The sequence below is a fragment of the Paramisgurnus dabryanus genome, chromosome 11, assembly GCF_030506205.2.
Source record: "Paramisgurnus dabryanus chromosome 11, PD_genome_1.1, whole genome shotgun sequence".
Lineage (NCBI taxonomy): Eukaryota > Metazoa > Chordata > Actinopteri > Cypriniformes > Cobitidae > Paramisgurnus > Paramisgurnus dabryanus.
The window spans coordinates 28,833,853-28,859,490 of NC_133347.1; the positions used below are offsets into that span (position 1 = coordinate 28,833,853).

At 37.4% G+C, this 25,638-nt stretch overlaps 1 protein-coding gene across 1 annotated transcript in view; it reads right to left on the reverse strand.

The window, feature by feature from the left end:
• frmd3 (FERM domain containing 3) overlaps nt 1-25,638 on the reverse strand; it is a 47,638-nt gene that overhangs the window by 16,391 nt on the left and 5,609 nt on the right. Inside the window, exons 2-10 of the mRNA XM_065247721.2 lie at nt 16,187-16,291; nt 15,173-15,215; nt 12,283-12,361; nt 10,277-10,374; nt 9,463-9,586; nt 9,296-9,383; nt 8,594-8,682; nt 6,467-6,530; nt 1,828-1,916 (exon numbers count right to left, since the gene is read on the reverse strand). Coding sequence (XP_065103793.1) covers nt 1,828-1,916; nt 6,467-6,530; nt 8,594-8,682; nt 9,296-9,383; nt 9,463-9,586; nt 10,277-10,374; nt 12,283-12,361; nt 15,173-15,215; nt 16,187-16,291 — 779 coding nt within the window. The remainder of the gene's footprint in view (nt 1-1,827; nt 1,917-6,466; nt 6,531-8,593; nt 8,683-9,295; nt 9,384-9,462; nt 9,587-10,276; nt 10,375-12,282; nt 12,362-15,172; nt 15,216-16,186; nt 16,292-25,638) is intronic.

The following is a 25,638-nucleotide window of genomic DNA, read 5'->3' on the forward strand; positions in this document are numbered from 1 at the left end:
GTTACATTGTAAACGCAATCAAAGCTTCAAAAACACAAAAAGAATGGGCATTAAAAAGAGAGCTGTCATAAATTAAAAATAAAAACACTGGAAAATCCTTGTAATCTACAATGCCCTTATCAGATGAGCAAAGCAGTATTTTATTGATGTTGATGTTATAACCTGCTAAAGTGGTCTGAGATCTGATCTGATCTGATCATCAGAGGGATAAGACCACATTGCTGTTGAGATGAGACATACCTCAAAAAGTAGCAGAAATAATATAGTAAAAGAGAAAAGTTAAAAGAAGATTGTGAAAGATGTGTTAGGTCATCAAGTTTGTAATGGATAGACACCTGATAGAGAGATGTGTGTGTGTGTGTGTGTGTGTGTGTGTGTGTGTGTGTGTGTGTGTGTGTGTGTGTGTGTGTGTGTGTGGTTAATGTGATGACAGGTGTAACTGAGAGTGATCTTGTTTGACTATGCAGCCCTGCTGTCTGTCTGCCATTAAACCCCTTAATTAAATTGCTTTCATCAGAAATGTAATCCTACTCGTACATAGAAACCTGGCTGAGATAGAACCAATGAGAAGATGTGTGACCTTGTGACTTGCTGCTGATATAAAAGAAGAACGATGAACTAAATTATAAATGATATATATTTAAAACTAGAAAAAAGATGTATAGTATCTTACAGTCATTAGCAGGTCTCAATGATCTCATTTTGGATCAATCCGCACATCACTGTTAGCAACGGCAGATGCTACCGGAGAACAACCACCCAGGCTCATTGGAAAGAAGGAGGAAAGCGGTGAGGTCGTGTTTTAGACACAAAATGTGAACAAATTGGGCCACGACAGTCTGGTAAAGTCCCTTAAATGTTTTCAAACCTGCTCTGAGGAAATGTTGAACACCAGACAGAAGGTAAAGTTCCCAAGAACTTCCTACAGAAATATGCTGAGGAGGTCATCATAATCCATTAGGAGAAAAATAATGGCAGTCCTTGCTTCAATTACACAGGGCTCAACGGCATTAAAAATTGAAGTAATGCGATCCTCTGTCACTTGTTCCAGCCTAATTCTCATTCGTCAGGAAAACATCTGATGTTCTGGACACGATAAATAGGTCATGCCAGAGCTGGATCTTAAGGGTCTAGAATCTGTATGGGTCATCTACGTATGATGAATCCATTACCTCATCCATAAACATGATAAGCAAATTTCATATGTCTCTGTATCTTGAAAACAACATCTACCATCATTCCACTCTCTTTATAGACGGTTTCATCTGATGCACGTGATACACGTCTGGATCCGAACCTTACTTCCGGTTTCGTTTTGACTAGTTGCTAAACTGATCTCTTGAACAAATGCCTCGTCGAAAATAACACATGTTTTGGTTTCCTAGGTAATCTATGTGTTGTTTTTTTGCTTGTTATATAAATAAACTACGTTTAAAGAACTTTGTTGTTATTTATTATTAGCGGAGTTTACCGGAAGTTACGTGCGGACCGCGACAGCCGCTTGTTTATGTTATTATTGCTGAAACCGTCTATAACATCATTAAGCTTCATCTTTGTTATTGTGTAATTGTAAAATAGTGACCTCTAGTGGTTATAATCCTGCATATTGTGCCTTTAAACCGCCTACGGTTGAAATGTAACATGCAGACACATCAAACCACCATACACATTTGAGTATCTAGACTTTGGGCTGAAACAGTTACTGAGATAAAGGCCTAGAGTACATCTTGGACAAATTATAAGAATAAACCACAGCTCGGCTATATAAAAAGACACAAATGCTACTTAAAAAGAGAGACAAAACGAGAGAACTGATAGACAACTCACTTGTAAAAGGCCTGATTTTCTACAGCACACTTCCACAGGTGTTTACAGGCTGCTGGTGTGGAGGTGTGGAACGTCAGAACCAGTTTCTTCTACAGAGAGAAAACATGATAAAAAAGTTATCAGAGTTATCAGTAATGAACTTCATCAAATGGGGGGGGGGGTTGAAGGGACACTCCAATTTTTTTAAAATATGTTAATTTTCCAGCTCCCCTAGAGTTAAATATTTGATTTTTACCATTCAGCCGATTTTCAGGTCTAGCGGTACCAATTTTAGCATAGCTTAGCATAATCCATTTAATCTGATTAGACCATTAGCATTAGCATCACATACTAAGGGCGCACTAACACTATCCAAACCAAACCGCACTCGGGCGCGTTTGACCCCCAAAGCCTGGTTTGTTTGACTAGTGTGATCGCTCCGTTCCGCGCCCGGGCGCGGATTGTTTAATCGCGCCGCGGCCGGGTTGCAGAGGTGGGCCGGAGCACGGTTCACTTGGGCTCAGGCGCGGAAGGCTGCGATTCAAAAGGTGAAGACGTCAGTTGCGCGACCACTCACCTTCATCTGCCTCCGTAAAAACCTTTTGATGCGCGCAGCGGGGTTACGTGAATGTCCGAGCTGCGCACGTGACAGATCAACTAAGCAATATGATGACATGTGAGAGGGCTGTCTGTAATCGTGCACCAAACGACTCCGAATAAAAAACACAGACTTATCATTACGGTGGGTTCCAGTGTTAAGAGAGCGCTTTACTTCCTGCTTTTTCAAAACAATCGCATCTTAATGACGAAAGTGCGCCCGGACTCGGATCGATAAGAAGTACAGTGTGAGTGCGTGCACCTGGGGGAGTAGGGAGGGGTGACAATCGCGCTGGGGCATGGTTTGGTTTGGTTTGGATAATGTGAGTGCGCCCTAAGACAGACAGAAAATTCAAACTCATTCTGCCGTGATAATCAAGGACTTTGCTGCTGTAACATGGCTGCAAGAGGCGCAATGACATTAAGCAGCAGCCGAAAATAGTTCCCTGCTAATGACAGTTACGCCAGAATGAGAGTATAGTTCCTAACCATATCTGCCTAGAAAATCCCAACTTTTAATTTTCCGTCGATCTTAATACACGATGTAACTACAGAAGAGTTAAGCTTTAAATAGGAAAAATATCAAAACTCTTTGGTTATTTTAAGCGCGATGCTAATGGTCTATTCAGATTAAATGAATTATGCTAAGCTATGCTACAAGTGCTAACGCCAGACCCGAAGATCGGCTGAATAGATTCCAAAACAGTAAAAATCAAATGTTTAACTCTAGGGGAGCTGAAAAAGGAGCATATTTTCAAAAAAAGTGGAGTGTCCCTTTAAAGTAAGAAGTAGAAGTCCATAAATTACAAAGAGATGGAATCTGAATACAATGTCATAATTAATGAAAGCTGAACAAAATGCTGGCCCAAATCGGTTTAGTTACTGATAGTAATGTCCAGTATTTGCAGGCAGCTGAATGGCTTTGCCAGGAAAAGTGCAAGGAAAATCAATATGACACATCATAACAGCACAGTCACTCACAGCCATTCAGCAACGATTTCACTGAAACACAATGTACACCACTATGACTGATCTTCATTCACATTATACATAGTTTGATATGTTGTGACATTTATAAATGTAATAAAACAAAAACATGAATTGTGGCTGTGCACTGCAGTGACCTTAAAGGAGTAGTCCACTTTAAAGATGGGGTCCATTGACTTTTCATAGTAAGAAAAAAAAAATACTATGGTATGTCAATGGGCCCATCTTTAAAGTGGACTACTCCTTTAATGGTTACAGAATGCTAAACAACATAAAGCAAAAACGAGTACTTTCTTTCGAGGACGCGTCCTTCGGATCCACCCTTCGAATTGGGGACACAGCTTATATTTTCAATATAGCACACCCTTGAGTGATTTCACAGGGTTGACATTACACTGGGGTAAGTGTGTTAAAAAGCTGATGTGAAGTAAATATATGTGCTGGATTAGACGCCCAAAACTGAAGCTGAGGTAAATATGTATGTGTAAGCCCAAAGCAACACAGATATATGGGCTGATAAAGTGCTGTGAAAAACAGAACTGTCAGGAGAATAATTTCCATTAACCTCACATGTCGTGTAATCTGAGATGGGAGATCAATAGATGGAGTGCTGAGCAGCACAGTGAATCCACACAGAAATCAATACAAACCACTTCTATTCTGTTTAGCATCAGACTGCCATGCTCTGCAATTTACTGCGCTGAGCTCATACGAAGATTAAAGTCACATCATTAAAACAGCGTAAAATGCTACGTTTCCTCAATCTATGCTAGGAGACATCTGATCATGAGAAAATGATTATCCTGTAATGAATTTAGAATGAGTACAGGTTGTTTGGGAAAAAATCATTTATTTAAAATATTTAAATAAAATAGTATTTTCATGCTTCACTGACTGAGGGAAAAAATGCAGCTTATTTGTAAGCTATTTGCTAATTAACTGACAAATATAAGAGAAATAAGTTGATTTAGGAACATAGTCCTCATCTGGTATTTGTAAGTGTTGACTGTCAGAACAAAATGTCAAAAATGGTCCCAAGTGTCAGTAGTACCCTTCAAAAAAGAGGTTCTGATGCAGTATGTACCATTTAGGTATAGATTAGCGGCGGCAGGTGACTTCTTTTCGGGGGCGCACGATGCAAAGCTTGTCAAAACGTGTATCTAGGCCATCATGAGTGTGGCTCATCATGTCAAAATATGTGTTTGGATATTATTGCTATTTTATTAGGAACACCTGTTCAATTTCTCATTAATGCAATTATCTAATCAGCCAATCACATGGCAGTTGCTTCAATGCATTTAGGGGTGTGGTCCTGGTCAAGACAATCTCCTGAACTCCAAACTGAATGTCAGAATGGGAAAGAAAGGTGATTTAAGCAATTTGAGCGTGATTTAAGCAATTTGAGTGTGGCATGGTTGTTGGTGCCAGACGGGCCGGTCTGAGTATTTCACAATCTGCTCAGTTACTGGGATTTTCACACACAACCATTTCTAGGGTTTACAAAGAATGGTGTGAAAAGGGAAAAACATCCAGTATGCGGCAGTCCTGTGGGTGAAAATGCCTTGTTGATGCTAGAGGTCAGAGGAGAATGGACCGACTGATTCAAGCTGATAGAAGAGCAACTTTGACTGAAATAACCACTCATTACAACCGAGGTATGCTGCAAAGCATTTGTGAAGCCACAACACGCACAACTTTGTGGTGTAATGGTGTGGAGGATGTTTTCTTGGCACAATTTAGGCCCCTTAGTGTCAATTGTGCACTGTTTAAATGCCACGGCCTACCTGAGCATTGTTTCTGACCATGTCCATCCCTTTATGACCACCATGTACCCATCCTCTGATGGCTACTTCCAGCAGGATAATGCACCATGTCATAAAGCTCAAATCATTTTAAATTGATTTCTTGAACATGACAATGAGTTCACTGTACTAAAATGGCCCCCACAGTCACCAGATCTCAACCCAATAGAGCATCTTTGGGATGTGGTGGAATGGGAGCCTCGTGCCCTGGATGTGCATCCCACAAATCTCCATCAACTGCAAGATGCTATCCTATCAATATGGGCCAACATTTCTAAAGAATGCATTCAGCACTTTGTTGAATCAATGCCACGTAGAATTAAGGCAGTTCTGAAGGGAAACACAGTATTAGTATGGTGTTCCTAATAATCCTTTAAGTGAGTGTGTATATATATATTTATATATATATTTGATACCAATATGTAGTATTGAGGAACCAATATGCATCTTTGAGGTACTAATATAAACTCTTTAAATGAAAATGTACTTTTTGAAAGAGTACTGTCCCATTAATAACTAGGGACTTTTTTCTGACAGTGTATGTAGGCTAAATAATAACAATATTTTCTAAACCAAAATTATTAATTGCAATTAAAATATCAAAAGAAAATATTATTATGATAATGCGAAGCCCTACATTGTTGCTCATGAAATTTTTATGAATAGTCTATGCCGGGCACAAGAACTATGATCAAATATGAGTCATAAGGAGCTGCACTGCCAGGCTTTTAAATAATATTTCATAAGTTAATTAATGCTCATGGGGTATGTGTTTACTCACTAGCAATGGAAATATGCACACATAGAAAAGAAGACAGAAACGCAAATTTAAGCGCAAGGCACAAACATAAGGACAAACATATAAGAAGCTGTATAAATCAAACACAGCCAATCTGAGATCTCAGTGAATGTGATGGGGTGAAAAAAAGCATTTAAATGGTTTTAAGGTGTATAAACCTATACATTAATCTTTAGCATCTATTTAATGGAATGAAGCATGTTTGTTAATACAGAAGACACAACTGAACTTCAGGTGAATATGGTAAGACTTGACACCAACACCAATCAGACAAAAAATGATGCCTCAAATGTGCAGGAGGGAAGATCTCCAGGAACAGGATTGGTGACCATGTTCAAATTTTCAACCAGTCCATGTTTACAATATAAAAATCTACTGAAAAAATCTGAACCACTTTAAGCAGTGTCACATTAGCATTACACAGCAGGTAAATGAGCCATATAAAACCTTTCGTTCAGATTAACAAGTATCTTACCTCTCTTTGTACTCCAATCACATAAAACGTTTTCCCTTCGAACTTAAATTTGCTGACATCTGCCCTGCAAAAATAACATATTGCACAACATTTCATTTTAACACAATTTTGACTTGTCTTAATAAAAAGAAAAAGATGGTTGCACACTGCATTTATTCAATCATAACTATTGCAAATAAGAACTAAGGTTAAGGTTTCGGAACGTCCAGTGTGAAGCATCAGATTTTTAATAGCTTTAACCCCTGACAAAGTACATATTCTGTTTTCCTGGGGGTTTAGAAAATAACCCAGGGTCAACTGTTTCAAGTGTGAAAAGCCCTTAAAGGTGCAGTGTGTAAATTTTAGCAGCATCTAGTGATGAGGTTGCAAATTGCAACCAACGTTTCAGTCCACCGTTCACCGAAACGCATAGAGAAGCTACGGTAGTCGCCATAGTTCAAACATATCATCATTGGAAACAATATGATAAAAAAGTTTGTCCGTTAAGGGCATCTGTAGCAGAGTCCTGCACGGGTACATTTTTGGAGAACCGCTCCCGCCCGTACCTGCAAAGTTCAGCACCAGACACGACCCGTCACCCGTGATAATATCAAAACTAAATCCGCATCCGCCCAGACCAGTTAATATTTGGACGCTAAAATCTTTAGGCCCCTATCTGTAGGCTGCACAAAATGGTGACTTCCATGTAAGGGGACCCTCTATGTAGATAAAAACTTCTCATTCAAAGGTAATAATAACATAACGGTTCATTATGAAAGGGGTTTATACACCACTGATAATATATCTAAGGAATAATTGACGATGGGCCGTTTAATTATTCGAACACCACGGGTGTGCATTATTTTCGAATAATTTAAGGGAAAGTAGTCAATTATTTTACTTATACCACAGTTACCAAAAATATTGCTCTGGTGCCTATTTTTAAGACATTTTAAAGGTTAGGTGTGCAGTTATTGAAATCAGAAAAAAGCATTCAACAAACCTGTGGCATAATTTTGTATATTATATTGCATTTCTGTCAAGAGATCCTTCTTAAAGTTACACACTGCATCTTTAAGTCCCAGATTATTACTTTTCAAGTGGATGGTGATAGATCTGATTGGCTGGCCTTTCCAGCAATTTCCAGCAGTTTTCCAGCTTGTGACAATGTGACAGGTATTTATCGGTCACAGCTATTTCATCTGAGTGGTTCTTGAAATGACTAAGCTATGATGGACAAGTATTTATGCCAGGAATCAAAAATGTGACATTAAAGGGAAACCAGGCAAGTCTGCGTATTATTTCTTTACAAGCTCCCCCTAGTGTCTGGAAGTAAATGCTTTCTCTCGTACACTGTCGTAAAAACGTACTGTTGTCCCTCCCCCTCGCAACCCAGTTTTTAAGCTTATTTCCAATCCAGTTATGTCTGTCTAAGTTAGGTAAGTAATATTTCCTTTCCAACTGATTTTTTATTTTTATTGTGTTGTCATGCATAATAGTATTTTTACCGTGAACGACCGATATGAACGAATAGACCTTACTAATATAACTTTAGACAAATATTATCCTTCTACATCTATCTATCTATCTATCTATCTATCTATCTATCTATCTATCTATCTATCTATCTATCTATCTATCTATCTATCTATCTATCTATCTATCTATCTATCTATATATCTATCTATATATCTATGTATATACGTGCCATTCTTCCCGGACGCGTCTTGGCCATATATATATATTAGGTCTGAAGCTCTTTTTCTTTTCTTTGAATCTTCTGTCAAGGGTTTTCAATGCTTCTTCCCCGGCTCTGCCATTTGCAACAATCACTAGCCGTGTTTCGCTCGCCTGCCTCTGTGTTGTTTGCCGTAAAGTGATCCTGCTTCTTGCGATATCTGAGACTTTGCAAGACTGAAGGACACCGGGTCGGATACAGCGAACTTGCAAGTGGGGTCTATTTTTCCTACAGACAGTAGGGGCGGGCGAGAGAGTCTTCATTCGTCCGGTAATGAGTCATTTAACCATATACCGACTTAAGAAGATGATTTATTAACATAAAAATGCTGCCTTGTGTCCCTTTAAGTAGGGTTAGTTAGAGGTGATGTGTAATAAGGTAAAGCTATAAAGATAGTGTAAAAGATTTACCATTTTAGCAGGTGGATCCGTTTGTTTCCTTGGAAAACCACAAACCCTCTTGCAGTGAATCCTAGAAATGCTGTGGATCCTGTAAAATCCTATAAAGAATTGAAAAAGGTTTTTGCTATTTAAAAACATAGCCAAATAAACAACACATTTAAATGTTCCAAAAAGGTTACCTTAAAGTGTGATGTCAAATAAATCTTTGGTGTCCCCAGAGTACATACGTGAAGTTTTAGCTCAAATTACCCCATAGATATTTTATTATAGCATGTTAAAATTGACACACTAGGTGTGAGCAAAAATGTGCCGTTTTGGGTGTGTCCTTTAAAATGCAAATGAGTTGATCTGTGCACTAAATGGCAGTGTCGTGGTTGGATAGTGTAGATTAAGGGGCGGTACTATCCCCTTCTGACATCACAAGGGGAGCCAAATTTCAATGACCAATTTTTTCACATGCTTGCAGAGAACGGTTTACCAAAACTAAGTTAATGGGTTGATCTTTTTTTCACATTTTTAGGTTGATAGAAGCACTGGGGACCCAATTATAGCACTTAAACATGAAAAGGTTTTCATGATATGTCCCCTTTAATATCAGTGATAAGATTTCAGTGCAAATCATTTAAGATTAAATCAATATGCATGACAACTATATCTATGTTTAGTCTAAAAGAAAGTATGTCAGTCCAGATAATAAAATGTGGCCTGTACCTTGCAGGGATGTGGATCAACACCATATGTATCCAATGTATGAGCCCGCTGAAGAAGGTTCAGCTCCGCGAGTGCAGCGCATTGTCCCCTAAAACACAAATTGTAAGAAAATTTAATTTAGCTCTGAAATGAGTGCCCAGCTTGAATTCTGCTGTGATTTCCCTGACCTTAGCTCATTCTGGTGGATATCAATGATCTTGCGATCAAGTCTGGGAGATTGTTTAGGGAATAGCTTGAAGTCACTGATGTAGTCTGCCGGATGTTCCTCTGGATCATAATCCCCGAGTTCAGCTAAAACAAGACAGACACACTTGAAATTCAAATAGTGGAGCAGAGGCGTTGCTATGGTCAGTCACGAGCCGCCACTGGTACCAAAGTTACATCAAGGTCGAGGATAACATCAAGCTCGCACTGTCCAACACTGAACTCCAATCTGCGAGCACATTTCTCAACCATTAATTTCATGGCATGCAGGGAATTGCGCCCTTTGCCCGTTCTCAGAAATAAAGGTACAGAAGTTGTCTGGGAAGGGTACGTTTTAAAAATGTCCTAATATGTACCATTTTGGTCCAGATTTATACCTTAAAGGTACCAATATGCACCTTTAGGTACAAACGTGTACTTTTTGAAAAGGTACTGCCACATTGACAACTTTTTTACCTTCTTGTGAATTTTTTCTGAGGGTGGACATTTACAAAAGTTATAAATACAAAAATAAAAATTATGAAAAGCAATTTCAAAAAATACAAAACACAAAAAAGAAAAAAATTATATTAAAAAGCAGACCATTGGGAATGGGGGCCACATGATAGAAGATGCTTGTGAGGGGCTTCAGTTGCCACTGATTTAAACTTTTAAAAAGCTTCATCACTCGGTAACACTGTGTTATCAATACTGTAAATCAAATGTCAAAATAATACACAAACATTTTGGTATTTTACAAAATGTAGAAAAAGTGACTGTTTGTAAAGTTTATCTCACCCTGTACTATACAGGCTCCAAGATACGAAGCATCTGTAAATGGACATAGCAGCCTGCCGTGGTACACATCTCTCTTCAACTGTAGATACAGCAGATATCTGAACAGACAGACAGGAACAACAATGGAGACATTAAGAGTTTACAATCATATTCCTTACTTAAAAAAAATTCCTTGAATTGTGCTTGCACTGTAAGTCACTTTGGATTAAAGCATTTGCTAAATGCATAATTGTAAAATAAGTATTATTTATTACATCATGACTCACATAATATCAAATAGTCAGATCCATCTGTCCCTAACTTGTGCTTGCCATCAGGTATTTCTAGCCTGCGTTCTCTTTTATTCTCCTCTCATAGGCCACTGCATTCAAATCAATTCTTATTAAACATTAAAGAGTAAGTGGTACAGAAAGCCACATAGTTGTTTCTATTTTTTGTGTCACGCTGAGCTTTAACGGAAAAAAAATCTTTCTTGTGGAGCAGAAAATAGCATTAAATATCAGATCCCGTCCATTTCAAAACAGTCCTTCATGTTTCACAGTGTGTAACCTATTTAAACCTCAACCTTAAACAACCTGGACCACCTAATATATACACACAAACACCCCTGAAGCTCCCTTTCACATTAAGAAAGTGTGGAGGATAGACAGTTATATTTAGACATCTATCTGCACTGTTAAATTTGTACACATGCAGGGCTAATACGTTTTTGTGAGTGTCGTGTGGTTCTGCGTGTGTGTTTGTGTCTCAATGCAGATTTCTGTGCTACTGTGCATGCAAAGTCAGTGAGCTGAAATCAAAGGTCTTGCTTTCTCATTACATCAGTGAAATATGTGACACAGATGAAATAAGACTCTATTCAGAAAGATAGTTTTGTTTCTGTTTGAGGATGAAATCCATATACATGTTTCATATTTATGTATGGGTAACATAAAGACGAAAAAGGATGCCCAAAGGATGCTGGTTTCTATTTTCAACAAACGTACGATGCCTTTAAAAACCTCAAGTAGTATGACGATTAAAAAGCAATATTTTCCTTTACATTGCATTTGAAATATATATCGTATTTCTATATGGATATCTTACTATTTCCAAAAATGGTATGTGAAAAATATGTAAAAACAGATTTTAAGGTATTAATGGGATAATTTAGCATTTTTCCCCAGCTTATGTTGTTTGAACCCCCAATGTCAAGTGGAGTTATTTATTTAATTGGATTGGTCACCATCCACTCCTATAGTTACCACACAGTTAGAAAAACTGGTCACACATACGTACTGTACCACGGCTGTCAATGGTGCAGTACCCTTTTAAAGGTCCTAATATGTACCATTAGATAAAAATATGTCCAAATTTGGTACCAATGTACCTCTGAGGTACTAATATGAACTCTTTAGGTACAAAGTTGTACTTTTTAAAAGGGTATCACAGTGACAACTGGGGTACATAGTTTGACATTGCAGAAAACCCCACAATCTAAAGCCAGGGTTGGATCAAAAAAAGACATTCAAATTAACATTAACATAACATTATGTAAAATATTTTGGGTTGAAACAACTAAAGCATGGGTTAAATTACAACCAAGCTTTGGGGGTTCAAACGACACGAGGGTGAGTAAATAATGATAACGTTTTCAGTTTTGGGTGAACTATCCCTTTTTCTTTATTTTGCAAAATAGGTTTGCGTCACAGAAATCATAGATATTTTATGAATTGAAGGGAACTTGTCAATGCCAAAAATATGTTCTTTAGCCTACGCATAATATTCTATGTATTTGTTTTTTTATTGAAATATATGAATAATATAGTCACAGATCGCGTCAGCTGCGAATTAAACATGCTCTTTCCAAACCAAACTGGAGCAATCTGCCCACGAGCAATTTTTTTAAATGCAAATTACTTCTCCGTCTCAAAAATCTAAGCAATCCAGAGCTGTTTATACTTCTTGCTGTGGTTGGTTTTGCCTTATACTAATGTAAATTCAACGTTAGATCAAAAGCATGTTACCTTGTCAACTCTTCCTTGATCTTGATTGGCTCCTGAGGGTAAAACTTCACCCTGAAGCACATAGTGTACGGGTGCTGACCTGAAAACAGCACACACCAGTAACCAGATGATTAAGAGAGAGAGAGAGAGCGCTTGAAGCAGATAAATATGAGACAGATTATGCAGAGAACTGTAAACAAGAGTGAGACTGAAACGATTATATTAATTCCTCTGGTGAAGAACGAAATGAGTCTTCACAGATAAGCATAATGAGTCGGAGGACTTTATTGATATTAAAGATGTCAAGTTACAGAGTGTCTACTTAGAAGTCATTTGCAACTTCTTCTCAAGAAGCCACAATTCAAGGTATCATTAATGTCTGTACAAATGCACACACTAGCAAGCTTCAATAATAAAGGCAATCCTCAAAGACATTAATTTAGGATAATAAGACATTTTGATCCACAAGTGGCACAGTTGGCAGCTCATGCGCTCCTCTAACAAACTGTGTCTTTGATGGTTGCTTTTTATGTTGGCTATCCACTTTTACTGTTTATGAAGTCTGCAAATCCACCAACACTTATCTTCCGTAATTATTTTCAGTCATTTTTGGAGTGTTAACTCTTATGGGGCGTACAAACCCAACGTGAAGCATCGCATTCCTCACTCTAGATTACTCGTGTGATTTCACGTCGTGTCATACAAATTTTTATATGGGGTTGAATATTTTAAACTTGTACGAAGACGCGTTTGAGTCTAATAGTGCGTGTTTTCACGGCAATAGCACCGCCCGATTCGCGTTATTTGCATCGCCCCGCACAGGGTTGCGTCTAAATACAACAATAGAGTTGCGACTATTTGCGACTTTGCATTGACTTTGTAAGTTATTTACTAGCGCAAATCGTTTTTTTTACATTTGGTGTATACGCATCATCCTCTAGATTACTCGCGGGATTTAACTTCTTGTCATGCTAATTTTTGGCTTAAGTGGATTATTTTCAATATGCACGAAAACGCGTTTGAGGTGAATACTGCGTGTTTTTGCGGCAATCGGGCAGCCCAATTTGCGCCATTTGCATCGGCCCGCACAGGGTTGCATCTATTTGCGACTTTGCATTGACTTTGTGTTTAATTTACTTGCGCAAAGTGTTGTATTTGAATTTGGTGTGTATGCCCCATTATGTTGCGTACACACTAAATGTGAACATAGCATTCCTTGCTCTAGTTTTTCCCGTGGGATTTCACTTCGTGTCATGCAAATTTTTCGCTTAAGTTCAATATTTTTAACTTGTACGAAGACACGTTTGAGGGGAATAGTGCCTGTTTTTGCAGCAATTGCGCTGCCCAATTCTCGTCATTTGCATCGCCTTGCACAGAGTTGCGTCTATTCGCATTGACTTTGTAAGTAATTTACTCGCGCAAATCGTTGTATTTGCATTTGTTGTGTACGCATCATCCTCTAGATTACTCGAGGGATTTAACTTCATGTCATGCAAATTTTTGGCTTAAGTGGATTATTTTCAATATGCACAAAGACACATTTGAGGTGAATACTGCGTGTTTTTGTGGCAATGGGGCAGCCCAATTTGCACCATTGCATCGCCCCGCACAGGGTTGCATCTATTCGCGACTTTGTATTGACTTTGTGTTTAATTTACTTGCGCAAAGTGTTGTATTTGCATTTGGTGTGTATGCCCCATTATGTTGTGTACACTAAATGTGAACATAGCATTCCTTGCTCTAGTTTTTCCCGTGGGATTTCACTTCGTGTCATGCAAATTTTTTGCTTTAGTTGAATATTTTTAACTTGTACGAAGACACGTTTGAGGGGAATAGTGCCTGTTTTTGCAGCAATTGCGCTGCCCAATTCGCCTCATTTGCATCGCCTTGCACAGAGTTGCGTCTAAATACAACGATAGAGTTGCGTCTACTCGCGACTATTTGCGACTTTGCATTGAAGTAATTTACTCGTGCAAATCGTTTTATTTACATTTGGTGTATACGCATCATGCTGTAGATTACTTGCGGGACTTAACTTCATGGCATGCAAATTTTTCGCTTAAGTGGATTATTTTCAACTTGCACGAAGACACGCTTGAGGCGAATAGTGCATGTTTTTGCAGCAATTGCGCCACCCAATTCACGTAATTTGCATTGCCCTGCACAGAGTTGCGTCTATTTGTGTCTTTGCATTGACTTTGTGTTTAATTTACTCGCGCAAAGTGTTGTATTTGCGTTTGGTGTGTACGCCCCATTATGTTGCTTACACACCAAACGTAAAGCATCGCATTCCTCACTATAGATTACTCCTCGGATTTCTCTTTGTGTCATGCACATTTATGTGCATATTTTCAACTTGCAAGATGACGCGTTTGAGGCGAATAGTGCCTGTTTTCGCGGCAATCATGCCGCCCAATTTGTGTCACTTGCATCCCCCTGCACAGAGTCCCGTCTATTTGCGTCTTTGCATTGACTTTGTATGTAATCTACTTTGGCAAATCGTTAAAGCAGCATTTGGTGTGTACGCCCCATTAGGTTGTATGTAATTTACTTGTGCAAATCGTTGTATTTGTGTTTGGTGTGTACGCAACACATTGGGGTGTGAAGCATCACATTTTTGGCTCTAGATTACTCGCAGGATTTAAATTTGTGTCATGCAAATTTTTCTCTTAAGTTGAATATTTTTAACTTGCGCGAAGACGTGTTTGAAGTGAATAGTGTGTGTTGTTGCGTCATTAGCATTGCTCCGCACTAGTTGGCGTCTATTGGTGTCTTTGCATTGACTTTGTATGTAATCTACTCTCGCAAATCGTTGAATTCGCGTTTTGTGTGTACGCCCATTAGGCTGTATGCATCGATATGCAGCTAAACTCATCACTTTGGGGGCAACCAAGTAAGGAAAAACACTTACATTTCATCTGTTTCACCACTAGTTTACTTGGGTCCAGCCAATGCTGTGAAATTGAGACAGGAGAGCAAAAAATTAGGAGGTGAAGGTAACTTCAGAACATTGAAATCTGGAGATGGTGTTGACAGAACTTGTTTATAGAAAGAAGCCAGAAATTAACATAAATATCCCCACCAATGAAGACTTTATTTTCTATAACATACGTTAATATTAAAATATAATTATTTGGTAATAATTTACTGCAGTGCAGCCATGAGGTTTTCTGCTTGATGAACACTGTCATACATAGTCTACAGTTGGGCGAAACCCCTTGGTTGGTTGTGATGGTAACTATGTTCAGAATCTGATGATGATAAACTATCTATCCTGGTGAAAGTGTAGAAACAAGCCCATGTAAGCTTTCCGTTTCTTTGAGATTTCCATTTTTCGAATTTTCAATGTCATTTGTCTTCAGTGTAAACAGCATTAAAATGTAAACCTGATGATCCCATATGCGAAGAGCTTTTTGTGAGCTTCAATAAATTAGCCAAGTGTATTGATACTCTTTCCCCTTGCAATGACATCAGCCAATCGTAGTGTTTACTGTCTTAAAAGAGACTTAAATAGAGTCCTGAAATTGAGCACCAAAACATGCCAGAATGAGGGTAAAAATGAATAGTGTTATGTGAATATATAAATGTAACATTATAAACTGCATTATAACTTCAATAACAGTGTACTTACTAACACAACACTATTAATAATTTAATAAAAAAATGCATGACCCATGACCCTGTCTAATGGAAACATCAGTTAGCTAATGCATTAAACCATATTTAAAAAATAAAAGTTTATTCTGAAGTATTACTGTGTTTAGGAACTCAAATGTAACAAATATGAGCAATTAGCCATAAGAAGAAAGCTTTGCTAGTATTTATACTACATTATCATCATTATATAAACTTTCTGGTGGCTATTTATTTATTCATTGAATTTTGAGGTCCAGTCTTATGAGTTGTAAATGTGTACTGTAGTTACCCTTTGTTTCTCTAGGTCCACATATCTGATTCCAAAGTAATCTTTCTCCAGTAGACTGTAATGGTTACACACATGATCCAAGAGAAACTGCCCCTTAGTGTCTCTCTGTGAAAGAAGGAAAAAATAAATAACATATATACAAGAGCCATAGTTATGTCTAGTATAAAACATAATCAATAAATTCATTTTAAATATCATATAGCGTATTATATATATATATATATATATATATATATATATATATATATATATATATATATATATATATATATGACTGCCAGTTCTGTTACATTCTGTCAACACTGTTACCTTGCCATGTTTACTCAAAGGGCTTGCAGTTAGAATCAGACTTAGAAAAGCCACATTTACATTAGAGGAGGGACCCAAGTAATATCTAGAGACCAAAATAACATAGATATGGGGACAGACTCTTGGCTGTTAATAAACCAACAAGCAACTACCCAGAATCCTAGCAACCACCTAGAGCAACACACTAAAAACCACTCAATTCACTTTATCAGCAATGTCCTGGCAACAACAAACATCAACCCAGCTTAATGGACAGCATCAAGATTTTCTTTATAAATGTAAAAATCTAGTTAGTTCTCATTTACTAAATGAAGTAGAAATGTTCACAAAAGATCCAACACTTTTCTATAAATAAGAGCATACCCATAATCTAGCCTGATCTCACGAGAATTTGTACGTATTTTACGAGTTGGCTAATTCGAATGATTTGTATGATGTAAATTAAAGGTGACATAGAGTGATTGAACGGAGTATTTATCCTTGTTCTGTGATGTGACATGTAGACAAAAATGTTTTTGTTTGGGTCTGTAATGCCTTAGAAGCTTCCTAAAAACCTCTCTCAGATAGCTCTATTAGGGTGGGGGATTTTAAACAAGTGGTTTTGCACCTTTTTGTCTCCCCCTACTGGCTTAACTTGCAATCTCATTACTGATTGGCTGACTTTGCTGCCACTCAAAAAATGTAGCCAATTATTTTAAAGTGGAGGGGCAGTGAGATGCCTGTGATGTCATAAGCATCAGTTTTGGGCCGTTTTCTGGCTGACATTTCTAAAAGAGGAATTTCTATGAGACTGAGATGTTTAGCATGTCTAGCACTTTTTGTATGATTGTGAATGCGGGTAGACTACCATTATTCAACAAAGACAAGGTAAAAATGTTTTTTCATTCTCTGTCCCCTTTAACGAAAACATACGATTATCATTAAAAACAATATCAAAACCCTGCCCCTAACCCCAGCATAACAGGGGCAAAATTGTTCAAAAATCGTATGAATGTTGCAGTACGAATTCATACGAATTAGCCACCACGTAAATAAATCGCCTAAGACACCGTTACAACCCTACCCATAATCCAGCCTGATCTCATGAGAATCTGTAAGAATTTTAAGAGCTGGCAAATTCGTAGTAATGTGTAGAAAGTGAATCATACAAAACATACGTTAAATCATAAAAATTAAACAATAATGAAACCCCAACGTCACAGGGGAAAAAGCAAATCATTCAAAAATCATATGAATATTAGCCACCATGTAAATAAGTATAAATCACAATGAGATAATGTTACAAGCAAACCCATAATCTTTGATACAGCATCATGTATTTTTATTTTATTTTGAGGAATCTGTAACCAGATCTTCATCTCCTTACAATGGTTTCGTTTGATAGTTTCTTATTTAAATTGGAATGTAAATTGGTTTCTGAATTATGTTTTACCTACCTGGTTAATAAATTGTTACGTTTACATTCATTCTGCCTTACTCTGAATTATTGACTACAAGTAAATTGATGTATCCTTTGTTACCGCAAATCTAGGACCAGGATTAAGTAGGCATATTGTCTGCCTTTTTGTGTTTTAGTTTTTTGGTCTAACGAACAACTTACTCGTAATAGGGTTAAGTTTGCCGTATTGTCTGCCTTTTATTATTTTTGGTCTGATGAAACATTTAATTTTAACTACAGGGTTAAGAATCAACTGCCTTTAATTATTTGGTCTGACGAACTAGTTAACTCTACTTACCAGAGTTAAACATTGCTGTATTGACGCTGCCATTAATTATAAGGTCTGACGGACTTCTTGGGCCCTATTTTAACGATCTGAAACGCAAGTGCGAAGCGCAAAGCGCAAGTGACTTTGTGGGCGTGTCACGGCTAGTCCGTGTCATGTTTTGTGTATTGCACTGATCCGTCTCACCTGGACACTCATTGACTCATTACGCCAATACACTACACCTGTCTTGTGTTTAATTGTCTTAGTATTTATATGCCTTGTTTCTGTCACACCGGTTGCCGGATTATTGTCATTACAACCCTGTCTGTTCCCTGTGTTGGATGTTCCTGTTTTCCTGTGTTCCTGTATTCACCATGTCAGCCCTCGTGTTTTTATTATTAAATGTTATTTATTTTGAACTTTGCGTTTGCGTCCTGTCACTCCTACCCAGTCATGACAGGGCGGATCTTGGGCGCTGTTGCTATTTTCCCGGCGGGAGAAATAACTCGCAAATCAATAAGGGGTTGGTCTGAACTAGGTTCATTATTCATAGGTGTGGTTTGGGCATAACGTTAAATAAACCAATCAGAACGCTATCCAACATTCCCTTTAAACGCAAGGGCGCAAGTTCCATGGCGGGTTGCTATTATTATGACGGATTTACCAGGCGTACGCCAGGAGCGGTTCACAGCCAAGGAGACCGACGTTCTTGTAAGAGAAGTCAAAGACAGAGAAGTTGTTTTGTATGGGGATGGAAGAAACTCGCCCAAATCAGCGTAGGTTAAACAGGCGTGAGAGGAAATAGCCACAATTGTCTCATCAGCTGGCATCCCCAGGACGTTGCGCCAAGCACTACAATGATGTCAGGAGACGGGGGAATCCCAAGCTTGCCAGCATAAATCGGGCACGCCGTGTAACGGGAGGTGGATCTGCCTCTACACAGGACCTGAGGCCTGCAGAGGACATCGCTGCGTCCACCCTCACCGCTGAAAGGGTTTGGGGGCTTTGAAATCGGACCCAAGAAACGCAAGCAAGGTCCAACCCCAAAGAACACTTACAAATCAAGTTCATATACATTAAGGTTTCTTATGAAACATTTTAATTATTATTTAAATAAAATAAACGTAATACAGCCACACAAAAACGTATGAAAATATTTTAATCGTTATTTGCATGAGAATTTTTTTACGCAGCCACACAATAAATAAAAACTATCACCACAATGCTCACCACTATGATTCCCCTTATCTCATGTGTTATTATTTTTTATTGTAACAATTTATGATTTGCAAAAATAACTGTTGCATCTGTGTAGATTAGATAAGCAAAGTGTGTGCGCGTTGTGCACGCTATACATTATGGTCAAGCATGCGCCCTTAAAATAGCATATAATGAACCACGCGCAACGCGCCACTGACTTTAGACTAGTTTTTTTTTGGTCAGTGGCGCAATTGTTTTTTAAAACTGCAAAATAGCATCAGGTATGGTTTGCGCCGCAACACGCCTCCTTTTTTGCGCTGAACCGCCCAGGGAGCGCAAGTTCATTCCCTAGTTTGCCAACGTGCGTCTGTGGAGGGAAAAACCCGCTGTGCGCCGGTGCAAAATACGAATGATACATGCGTCACTGACAAAGTCAATTGCGCTGGGTGCAAGATAGGGCCCCTTAACTCTTAACTAGTTGTATGGTCGAGTTTGTGATGGTGAACCTGCAGCAGCTGATGCAAGGATTCTAAGCGACTGATAGCGAAAGCGAATTGATATCCACTTGAACAAATCAATATAATGATGAGTTAATGATCAAACGTTTATCCAAATTCCACAATTACATCAATTTGATTCAGAATTACGTACAACACTGTTTATATCTTTTTGGAGTCAGATATTAAGTTGCGTAATGTTAAATTGTCATCTGCAAGCAGTGGAAAAGACCAACAGGCGAGGATCCTTCTGCCATGACGTTTGGTTTCCACCATTGGGCCAAATAGATTTTCCCCTTACATATGTAACAGTATGTATTTTACAACCTGGCTAATTTGTATGAATTTGTCTGAAGTGAATCCTACAAAAACATACAATTATCATAAAAGCAATTAGCAATAGCAATAGCCCACCCCTAATCACAATGTCACAGAGGCAAAAGCAAATCATAAAAAAATCATACAAATATGGTCATACAAATTAGCCCCTATGTAAATAAGCACGAATCGCCATGAGATAACGTTACAAGCATACCCATAATCCAGTCTGATCTCATGAGAATCCATACGTATTTTATTAGATGGATAATTCGTATTAATTCGTACAAAGTGAATGCTACAAAACATACAATTAAAAATAAAACAATAATGCAAGCCCACCCCTAACCTGAACAACACAGGGACAAAAGCAAATAGTACAAAAATCTTACTAATGTGGTCGTAATAATTAATTTAAATCCACCACGTAAAATAAGTCCAAATTGTAACGAGAAAATTTTACAAAATAATAAAAACGTAATATTGTAACATTTTATCATCAATCATTAGATTTTATTCATTTATATAAGCATGACAATTATTCTCAAAATGTAACCATTCTGTATTGTAGACTTGTGGGTGTTATAGAGGCAAAATGTAAGAGATTTTCTTTTATTGCACAAAACAGATGGAACGTCTGGAGTATTGGGAAGAGAATGAGGAGAATCTTTGTATTTGTATACAACAGGCACAACAAATGAAAACAGGGGAGTCTGTGTAATCTGTGAACGCACGAACACTACCAGAAGAAAGACGAGGATGTGAACGTGACAGTGTGTGCAGTGCATGAAGGGTTTATAGACACAAAGTGTCTCTGCTCAGCTCTGATACCCAGAAGCTTTTTGACCTTGCAGTTATTACCTTTGACGCAGGGTGCTATAAAACACATTACTGAAGTGTGTAATACAAAGATCACAAAGACCTCTATAGACACAGTCACTTTATAAAAGATAAAGCTTTAATAGTAAGAAGAAAATAAATAAAAGTCTGTAAAAAATAGGTCTCTCGTTGAGGTTTTTAAAGGTTGCTGGGTAATAGCTTTTTCATTTATAATGCAATATTCTCTTTATTAACTCTAGTCTTTAAGGGATAGTTAGGCCAAAAATTAAAATGTTGTCATTATTTACTTAACCTCACCTTTAACTCACTTTTCTAAAACCTTCTAATGCACAAGAATGTTTGCTTTAGCTCATACAGTCAAAAAGATAACACAGTCTACTCAGACATGGTCAGCGCACATCACACACAGTACATTAAGCATTCAATTACTACAGTGCCCTAGATCAAATATTCAGTAATTAAAACTCATGCCATATTAGTTATGAGTGTATCTCTTTATTTAAACATCTAATGATGTCACAACATACAGACCCTGATCTAAACCAGAAAAAGACAAAGAATATTATAAAAAAACTTCAAATGCATTGCTTGTCTTGCATTGTGCACATTTTATAAACCAGGAAAACAGAGAAGGAAAATAAATTCTTCCTTTGCAAATCCCAAATGCATGAAAAGGACAAGAAAAATCCTGGTGATAATGGACAAGACAAATGTTTACATTCTGTGCTTGCCTTATTTGTGTTGTTGACGAAGTGTGAAAGTCAAATCCCTTGTCAATTTTCATTAACCCCTAACTCTCTCAAAATTGTTTAGCCTGCCCTTGGCCCCGATGCATACTGAATAATGTTCAGGGAGTGTTAAAGAAGGTATGGTGATGTTTATGGAATAAATGTTGTGACCTATGCATCACTTTATTTAGGACTTATTCAGTTCTGCAATGCAGCAAGAATTTCATACAGCATATGGAATGTCATGGCATAATATTGTTTTTTTTAATCAATGGTGATTATTTACATTTATTTGTACATAAATATTCAAACTATTTAAGCCTACAATAGAAACAATGCTGAAACCATAGAAGCATTTCTCTCTTCGGCTGGGTAAATAGATCATGTTGACAACAGGCCTGAGCTGATACATAAGATGATACCTTTATCCATGTAATTTATCTGTTACTATATATATTATTCATAATTAAGGCTGTAAACAGTATAGGATGATCTCTGCTTGAATCCTCAGTTTTTTTATGGTATTTAATGGTATTGGTGAAATTTTAATGACTAAACAGAATATTTTATTATTATTAATTGATTATTGTTTAAATCTACTGATTTAGCAATACAGCTTTTTAAATGAAGAAGCATAGATGAGTCATAACCATCTGTGGCTGTTATCATTACAATGACAGCTTTAGTGATAACATCATTATTAAATTAGGCTGAGACCAACAGTCTGTAATTATTTTGTAATTATCATGTTATGGCTGATATTGAGAAATCTATAATATTTAGTGTTATTTAATGCAAATGTATATTGAATTAAGAAGTGTTGAATGGGTTCTGCTGGCTGCTATACACTGTCAGAAAAAAAGGTTTAAAATTGTACCTTTTCTGTCACTGGGGTGGTACCCTCAAAGGTTCAGTTTTGTACCTTTTATGGGTATACAGCACATTGAAATGTTGTACCTTTTGGGGTACAATATTATACCTTAAGGACCTATTGTGTACCAAATAAATGTTAGTGGTACAAAACATTTAACTGTACCTTTAAAGGTACAAAATAGGTGCTTAAGGTATAATATTGTACCCCAAAAGGTACAACATTTCAATGTGCTGTATACCCATAAAAGGTACAAAACTGAACCTTTGAGGGTACCACCCCAGTGACAGAAAAGGTACAATTTTAAACCTTTTTTTCTGACAGTGTAGACACTTTTACAGCCCACGTGATAAAATAGCCTGCGCGCCCATCTTGGCAACGCAACGTGTTATTCCCCATTGGTTCTAACGTGTTAGCAACTCAGAAAGTTTCCCAGCATCAAAATGTCTGGTTGTTGCGTTTGGTTGCACTAATATAATATACTAATATACGTTTATATGTATCTGGCCACTTTTTATTTGGCCATCTGCTAACGTCTTCTATCCACTCCACTATAGTACACCGATCTGGTAGATGTGTTGAAAAAGTTGATAAAGTTAACTTTTTAAAATAACTTTCTGATGTCTTTTACAATCCACTCTTTCCTGCTTCTCTCTTGCCCTCACATCGCCCTAGTTTCTGATCCTTACTTCTCTGTCCCCCACCCCTCTCCTCCTCTGACTTTCACCTGCACCCCTCACTCTTCTCTTTTTACTCCTCTTTAATTTCCCCCTTTTGATTCTCCTCTTATTTACTTTCTTTCATGTCCTCCCTTTGACTCTCATCTGTTCCCCTTTACTCTCCTCTTTTCGTTCCCTTTGACACTCCTCTTGTCTTCTCGTTCTCTTCTTATTTCCTCATTTTTTATTTCTCTCTTTAAAGGAACAGTATGTAAGAAATGTATATCAATGAATCATAAAATTGCGCTGATATGTCACTAGACATTTAGAAATCATTTTCATTTCAAATACTTATATCACTCAGAACAGTGGTCTGGCCAGGATATTGTCATTTAAAAAGTGAAGTTGCAGCCCTCAACTGATGTTTATGTTGTCATGTTGTGTATTGGCCACCAGAGGTGTGATTGCAGTACCAGTTTTAGCCACAAGTTTTGTGATTGCAGTACCAGTTTTGGCCACAATCCAACATACTGTTCCTTTAACTCTCCTCTGCTCCTGTCACTTTCCTCTTATTCTTCCTCTTCCATTTCCTCACTGAAAACCCTAATAAGTTGACTGAACTCATTTGATTGATTAACTCGTTGCCTCAATTCAATAAAGTAATGGGTATCCCAAAAACTTGAACTAAGTTCACTTAACTTGGTGGTGGATACATAGACTGAACTTAAATTGTTAAGTTCACCAAACTTGGAGCTTGTACAATGCACCTAAACAATTAGGTTAATTTAATGTTCATAAAGACTGAACCTAAATTGTCATTTAACTTTATATAACAATGGGTTATGAAAGGTTTTAGGACTAACTCAGTCAATGAATGAACTTAATTCTCCACAGATGCACACAACAAACTGCACTGTTCACACATAACTTCATTATAATGGAGAGAAATACAATGAGTTAAATGTGGTGCATGCATATCAAAAGGAAACACTGATCACCTGAACGGTGCCTTCACAAAAAAACTATCATTTACAAAAAAACATCAATAATGTTACAAAGAGTATAAAACTCTAAGAAATTTTATTTAACAACTGGTCCCATCAGTTGTTAATTTTTGGACCAAAGATAAATTATTCAAAATTTTCAGATGCAAGAGCTTATGGGTATTCCTCATGAGTTTATGTAAGTTAATAAGTTAAATGAACAATGCTAGTTAAGTTATGGATTCAAAATGCAAAATTTAAGTCATGACTGCTTGACTTTTTGAGTACAAACTGCATTAGGGCTTTTAGTGCTCCCCAACCTCATTCTCCTTGTATTTCCTCTTTCTCTTATTTCCTTCCCTTGACTATCCTCTGCTCTCATTGATCTCTGCTTATGTTTTATGGTTGTTCTTTTCAGTCATTCTTACAAAAAACATCAACGAACATGGAGGAGGAGTATAAGAATAACATGAGTGCTATTTATAGTCTCTGATGAAAGAATGTCTCCACCAAAACACCACCTTCTCTCCTTTTTGCTTTTTTTTTAAGACGTTTATTGATGTAAATAGTGAATGAGGGATACATTTCTGCAGATGGGGCAAATTGGATCCGGTGCAATACAAAAATAGAAATCTTAAATCGATGATCTATCTTCTGTGTTTTGCAGAATAGCAAGGGCAGCATGTAGGGTTGGGTACCGAAACGCGGTGCCATTATGGCACCGAAGCCTATATGGGCGGTACCTACCGGACCGAATCAGAACACAGATTTCGGTGCCTCATTTCGGTGCCTCTTAATGCATGAACGGTTGACTGAAGTATTTTGTTCTCTGTAGCGCAAAAAGCATAATCACACAAGCACAGCACAATCGCTAGTTAAATTATACTGCACTCATATGGTGTAAATAATTTCCTCACTTACATAATTCACGTGAATGTGAAAGTCGGAAAGATTTGATAATACAGAGGATTCAAGTTTGATTTCTTCGCTTAACTTAGATGAGTTTGTTCATATTTTACATTATTGTAGTTTTATATTGATAAAAAAACCGAAACCAATCATTTGTTTTGAAAAATCTAAGGATCTTGAATTTATTTATAGGGCGGGTAAAATGTTTTCCGTCTATTCGTTTTTGTTAAACGTTAAGCGAGTCATTTTACATTTTTATTGTTGTTCTGTTTTAATAAAAAAATAATAATGAACAAATAAGCATTCGTAGTAATTAAAATTATGTCAATTAAATCTTTCATTTATTTGTGTTTTAACGCAGATACCATCCGTCGAATTCGTTTTATTAATAAACAAGCAATATAAGCAAGTTTGTCATTGGAGCTACTATTT